At 34.2% G+C, this 7,329-nt stretch overlaps 1 protein-coding gene across 1 annotated transcript; it reads left to right on the top strand.

Annotated features, from left to right (window-relative positions):
* Nucleotides 1-2,211: 2,211 nt before the first annotated feature.
* LOC119987352 (probable aquaporin TIP2-2) lies at nt 2,212-4,141 on the top strand. Its single transcript, XM_038832238.1, has 3 exons — nt 2,212-2,434; nt 3,036-3,286; nt 3,576-4,141. The coding sequence occupies exons 1-3, from the start codon at nt 2,308-2,310 to the stop codon at nt 3,942-3,944; spliced, it is 747 nt and encodes a 248-aa protein (XP_038688166.1). The 5' UTR covers nt 2,212-2,307; the 3' UTR covers nt 3,945-4,141.
* Nucleotides 4,142-7,329: the final 3,188 nt, after the last annotated feature.

Here is a 7,329-nt window from a genome sequence, read left to right as displayed (position 1 = left end):
ATTATTTTAATCGGACGTTAATTTTTTTATTAATGTAAATGGGCTTATATATAAATTCAGATATCTGCATGGCCCATTTTATATATTGTTCTGAGGCCCACTACAATCCCTTCTCAACCCCCCCCCCCACCAGCCCACTACAATACCTTGATAGAATAACAGTTGAGTTCTCCAATTCTTTGCCAAATTAGGGTTGTTATTGCAGTCCAAATAATTTATGAATTACCCACCATTTCTTCAATTCAATTCTCTCCTAAAAAGCAATACATTTAAGGTCATGCATTAGGCTTTGACCTAAACTTTTTCATGTTATCAGGTAAGAAACTTATGTGTTCGTGGGTCTGACGACCTGAGTTTATTAAACTCACATATGAATGTCAAAAGAACAAATTTGTATGATATTGTTATCGATTTTTTAAAATCTACATGTGTATATATATTAATAATGCTAAGTGGGATATATATATATATATATGTTTGGCCATTTCAAAGTTGAGATTGGTTTTGCACATAAATAATTTTCTTACACGACTTTGAATACCAGCCACATTTCCTCTTATCCTCTTATTTAAACCAAAGTCACTCACCAAACCCATTAACCTGAAAAAACAAATTCCATGCTATTCATATACAGAACACCTGCACAATCTATAATAGTTGTTGGCATTTCTCTAATGGTAGTGCACTGGCATTGTATGGGAGTTGGACAGCAATATCTGCTTAATTAAATATTTCATCATGTCTATCCTAGTTTCAGAACTACCTTTATCACATTGATTTTAATCATAATTAAAGTAGGACTGTTCAAGTAACTTTTGTGAAAAATAAAAACATTGAAATTCAAAGAACATATTCTTTCGGTTAGAGGGGGATAAACAGTATGAACTCGAAATGTATTGATCGATTTCAATTTTTATTGGAAGCAATATCTTTGTGGTTACGTGTCCTCGACTTTGATCAACTTACCCTGTCGTCAGGTAAGAAACTTTAATAGGCGTGGACTTGATGACCTCGAGTTTAGTAAACCCATATATAATCTTCAAATGGCAAACTTGTATGGTGGTGTTTTCGGTAATCAAAACAAAAGAGGACAAAAGTTATTTCCTTTTTAGTGGTTATTGGTTAAAGTCTCGTAAGTAGTAGTTGTAATGTCAAGATTGATGTTTATTGATAGTATAATTTCAAAGAGTTGTATTGTTATAAATAGTTCAAAAAATATTTTTCTGAGGGTGTTGTCAAGGTCTTTGCCAAATTTTCAAACATATCAAAATGATATTCTTTTAATATTAATACAACCTAACACCACTTCTTAGCTCCGCCCTTACTTTAACAATAGGTATACATATTGTATTAAAATTAATTTCCTTAATGATTAGTTAGTCCGATGATTAATCGATGACTAAGAACTGCGTGGCTTCATTATCAATTATCAGAATCTCATATTATTTAATTTTATTATATACAATAAAAATGACGTCAGCCCTCAATAATCATTGTAATTGAGATGACTTTCCATCGTATTTTCGAACAAGCTTATCCCTAATGTTTTTAAAATACGACAATGATGTTATCCGATTGTTCATTAATCACTTAATTAAGTTAATTGTCTTATGCTAATAATTAACAAATCCCTTATAATTAATCTAACAAAGGCGGTTTGGTCGGCAACCAATCCAACGGTGTTGATGCTTTCTTGTTGGCATCATGGACGGTGCCGGCAATGATTATACATTGGCTACTTCTACTATATATATATATATATATATGAGGAAATATCACATAAGAGTCTAATGTAAGGGTATAAAATAAGGGTTACGTTTTAATGGTGTGGATGAATGAGATGACAAGTCAGGTTCACTGCTTTGAATCCCACATATTTTAAATCAATGGTGTGAACATAGACCTTTATTTTACACCTTTACATTAGACTCTTATGTGAGAATTCCTCATATATATGAATTCTCCAATAAAAACGTTTTTATTGGGGTTTATATAAGCATCTCAACTTTTATGTCCATATATCTGACCAAATGACTGAGATTAATGTTGATTTAAGGTTTAAGATATAGGAGTTTACAGTCTAGAGTACCTTAGATTTTAATGTTTGGGACTCGAACTTGGATACCACCCAATTTGAATATATGTCTTAACCACCCGACTGAGAGGTTGTTGACAACCATTATATATATACCCTTATCTGCAACATGTAGTACATCTCCAAAATTGCAATATTATAGCCAGTTTAGTCACCAAGAATTCTCCCTCTCTCTCATATATATTTTTTTTTTGTCTAAGAGAGAAGAAAGAATGGTGAAGATAACTTTTGGTAGCATTGGTGATTCCTTTAGCATTGGCTCTATCAAGGCTTATTTGTCTGAGTTCATAGCCACCCTACTCTTTGTGTTTGCTGGTGTTGGATCAGCTATTGCTTTCGGTAAGTATGTTTAGAACATGATTTTTCATATTAACACATTCTAATCCAAGGTTTAGTTCAGGAGATAATCGGGTTTTTTTTTCTCCGACTGAGTTTTTGGGTATTTGAATCGTTTCATTTTTTTCTATCTGGTAGTTTAAACTTAGGTTCCCAATTGAAAGAATGTATATTCAATTAAATCAGTCGTCGCTAGATGATTAATTGATGTATGCTATACATTTAGAGAAACATGTCCTTGAATATACCCTACAATAATTGTTAAGACTTTAATTCCAAGTCAGATTAACATAACTCAAATAAGTGATATATAAGCAATGGTTCGTTTCCTCACATACAAATGACACGTTTTTTGAGTCTAAGTACTTCAAAGATGGTCGAGGAGAATAAATTTATGCAAACTTTTTGACCCAAAACAGATAATATCACTTTAATGTGTTTGAGTTTGATTTTCTAACAATATTTTCTTCAGAATTCATACCCGTTATTTTTTTCATGTAAAACATAAATACAATATCATATATGTGGACCATCATAGAGTTGAGTTCTATTAATTCCAAACAGATATATAGGTGAAAATTAATAAATTTTATTGGGCGTGCAGGTGCGCTCACAGCAGATGCAGCATTAGACCCACCGGGTCTGGTTGCAGTGGCCGTGGCCCATGCATTTGCACTATTTGTGGGAGTGTCCATAGCCGCCAATATTTCCGGTGGACATCTGAATCCAGCTGTCACCTTCGGATTGGCTATCGGAGGCAACATCACAATCCTATCTGGCATCTTCTATTGGATTGCCCAATGCCTTGGATCCATCGTGGCTTGCCTCCTCCTCCTATTTGTTACCAATGGCAAGGTAATTTAAATTTAAATTTAAATTTTAATTATAATCAAATTCAATTTGGGTATCATGCAATGTGTTTGTCAAGACTATAATCTTACATCGGTTTAGCATAACACACCCAAATGTCGAGTGACTTATAAGTAAAGCCTAGACCCTCTCACATTAAAAATGTGTTTTCTGGGTCTAAGTATTATTAACGACGGCTTATGAAGAACATAATTTTACGGACCCGATGTATCCATAGTGAACCGACAAACCTGTTAGTGTTTGACAATAATTAATGTAATTTTTAATTGGGCAGGCCATTCCAACTCATGGAGTAGCTTCAGGTGTTGGGGCGGTTGAAGGAGTGGTTATGGAGATTGTCATTACATTTGCATTGGTTTACACAGTGTATGCCACAGCTGCAGACCCCAAGAAAGGCTCACTTGGTACTATTGCACCTATTGCAATTGGGTTCATAGTTGGTGCAAACATTCTTGCTGCAGGCCCATTCAGTGGAGGCTCAATGAACCCGGCCCGATCTTTTGGTCCAGCAGTGGTTAGTGGAAATTTCTCGGACAACTGGATTTACTGGGTCGGCCCACTAATTGGAGGAGGCCTTGCTGGGCTGATTTATGGTGACATCTTCATTGGTTCATATGTCTCAATCCCTGCCTCCGAAGTCTGAAGAGTTTGCATGTAATGCTTGATTTGTGGTATTGGGGTTTCAAGTGTTTTTGGCTTCTTGGTTTGGGGTTGGGTTTGATGTTTTTGTTAATAAGGAAGTGTAAATTATAAATCAATTGGGTTTGTGGATCTCAAAACCTTTTCCTTTTCAAGATTGTCAATTGGGTAATGAAATATTGAAATGTTTGCATTTTTTTTTGAAATATCGTTGAGAAATATGTTTCTTATTGGAATCTAACATTGAACACACATATGTCTAACCCACTCGATTATCAATCAAGCCACCTCTCGTTAGTAAAATGTTTGCTTGCTATGGTGTTTTGAATTAGATTAGAAGATTAACACTAAATACAATAATATAATACTACTTGAAAATATTTACAATTATGAGTAAACTTAATACCACCGCCAAATGAAAATGACCAAAACCAACATTCAATAAGACAAAAATAACATCAAACCAAACAAATTTTTAGTTCACTCCAAGAAACACAAACCAAAAAAATAAGTAAGAGAGAAATACATGAAGTTGCACCTTAAGATGTATTTGAACTAGGGGCAGAAACTAGAGTTTGGAGATGAAGTTAGAACAAGAAGTCGATCCATTGCCAATATATTCTTTTTTTCTTTTCATTACTTTATTATTTTTTCGTATTGAAATAAATCTAAGACTAGCTTTTGGTTAGAATAACTCTTTTATCATTTCATGTGATGCAGGTAAGGCAGATATGAACGTATTAAGTATTAAGGATGCAAAGTATATATGTTGATATTTTAATCACTACAGTAATTGATAGGAATCGTATTACTGATCCATGCATCATCACTATAATATAAGTCTTGTATTTCAATGGGCTTAATTAGCTCCTACTCCACTCCCCGTACCATCGGTCTCTACCACAAATGGTTTGGTGAAATTGAGTAAGGCTAGGACCGTCTTCAGTAATGAAGATGGAATCTTTATCTTGAATCAAAGGAGAATTCTCATTGCCCAGCTCTCCTGCTGAAAATAAACTGAGAAACAAAGGGATTGTATCATAAGTGTACGGATTTGGGGACAACATTTCTTTAAACATCTACAAGATACTATGATAATTTGAAACTAAAATACAATACGAAAATTGGTAGACCAATAATATAAACAATCATTGAGGCTTGCTCCAGAACCACTCCGCTCCATATATTCTTATGAATATCCCGCTCAATAATATATTTTGGAATAATATATATAGGCATAATTTTTAAAACCGTACCGTTCGTCAAAAATATGAATTAAAACAACCTAATCCCTAATCCTTCTCGGTAAATGTTTTGTTTTCATGTTCAAGACAATAACACACAATCATATGAATTTGATTGGAAAAGTGTATTTGAAAACTCCTATCCAAACATGAAAACAAATCGTACGTGTTCATTGATTTATGATGAAAATTAAGAGTAGCTCATCTAATTTTCAATCAAAATACTTAGCCTAGATAGCATCCTAGTTCCACACTCAAAAATTAAATCACCATAACATGACCACATCGTTTCATGAATATCAAGAAATTTCCAAATATCACTCACACCATCGACAATTATCAAATCAAATTAAGAGTTGAGTTTGAAGAGTTCCACACAAGCATATAAAAACATCGGATCGTAAGATTATTGATGAAAGCTTAGAATATAACACATAATTTTAAATCAATGTTCCAATAAGGCTTGGCTTAGTTATCAAGCTAGTTTCACACTCCAAATATATTGATCATAACATTAGAAATGACTAGATCAAAGATACATTTTTAAACTTTCACACATTCATTTATAACATACTCATAGAAAACATCTTCATGACTATTGGAAGAACTCATACTGTTCATTGTCAAAATTAAACTGAATGATAACTCGTCTTCCATCTTCGATTTCTTCTCCAAAGAAGTACAAATCATTTAGAACCAAGACACCCCCTTCTCTTGTATTGAAAACAATACGCCAACCCCTATTCTTATCTTGAACCTCTTTCCAATCATTTGTATGAAGATCAAATATTTTACTAATGCAAACATTCAAGACTGATAGTACCTTGTAGATGTTCAAGAAATGTTGCCCCCAAATCCATACACTCATGATACAATCCCTTTCCTCAGTTTATTTTCAATGGGAGAGGTAGGCAGTGGGAATTCTTTGTTTGTCCATTTATTCAAAATAAATATGCCATCCTTATCAGTGACCTAATTCTCACCCGACAAACACAATGATGAGCTATAACATAAGTCATGTGCTCATGTTTCCTTCTTCAGGATTTTTTGCACCTTAATGACTTCATATTTGTCCTATTGCAAGGAATGATATACGAGTCAACCTACATATATTTTACTCTAAAATACATATTTATGAGCGGGATATTCACACGAATATATGGAGCGGGGTGGTAGTGGAGAAAACCTTGAAATGTGCGTAAACTTCAGTAGCCAATGCGTCAAACTTCTTATTCCAAGCCCTTTTAAAGTAGAATGTATTTGCAAGTAGCTGTTAACTGAGCCAACGGAAAAATATATTTTATAAGGCTTTTGATCTTTTTTTTTTCTTCACACATGAAGTAACTTGATCTTTGACTTCATTAGGCTCTATGCGAAAATCAACCCGTTCCAAAGCCGCCTTGTAAAAATTGTCGAAAACATATTTGAAAGAAGGCTTAAGAGTGATCGACTTGTCAACCCAAACGCCATTGGAGAAGCACAAATGGGGGTCACCAATGGAGGTGTCATCGAAGAGAACCGATGATGTGAGAGCGGAGTAGAAGCTTTGCGTTGTCGAACATGCTCATCGAAGAAAAATGCTTTATTTTATCAACTGGCTTTATAACGGATAATAACTTCAATCATATATTTATAATATGAAATATGATAGTATTGTTCTAATTAGTAATTAGTGCAATAGTGTTTATACAAAGAGAAGGCTTTCCCGCTCGTCTTTCTTCAATCTGTGGGCCCATGATCTATATATCTCTACGGATTTTAGAGAGTATTTTCAACATTGGTTCTTGGTTTCTTTCTTAGTCTAAGGTGCCTGAATTTCATTTGGAATGTGATGGATCAAAACAAACATATTGTAGGGCAAAACATGGCTAACCTCAATAGGGCTTGGGCCAAAAACCATTCAAGTTGGGTCAAGCAACAAGGTATGGACTTAAGTCAAACTTAAGGTCCATCAAGTTTCTTAGTCTTTAATAGGACACCCAAGATTGGTATGCATTGCTTAGTCATCTCTTTTTTCCAAGCATCGTAGAAGTCATTTAGTTTGGTTGTTTAATGAGGGACTTTGGATCTTGTGTTAAGATTGCATTGTAGTTGCAGACAATATCTGCACTAAATCTGGTTATGGTAGCAGTGCACACACCATGT

Source organism: Tripterygium wilfordii, chromosome 20, assembly GCF_013401445.1.
Source record: "Tripterygium wilfordii isolate XIE 37 chromosome 20, ASM1340144v1, whole genome shotgun sequence".
Lineage (NCBI taxonomy): Eukaryota > Viridiplantae > Streptophyta > Magnoliopsida > Celastrales > Celastraceae > Tripterygium > Tripterygium wilfordii.
This window is presented reverse-complemented; position numbering and strand designations above follow the sequence as displayed.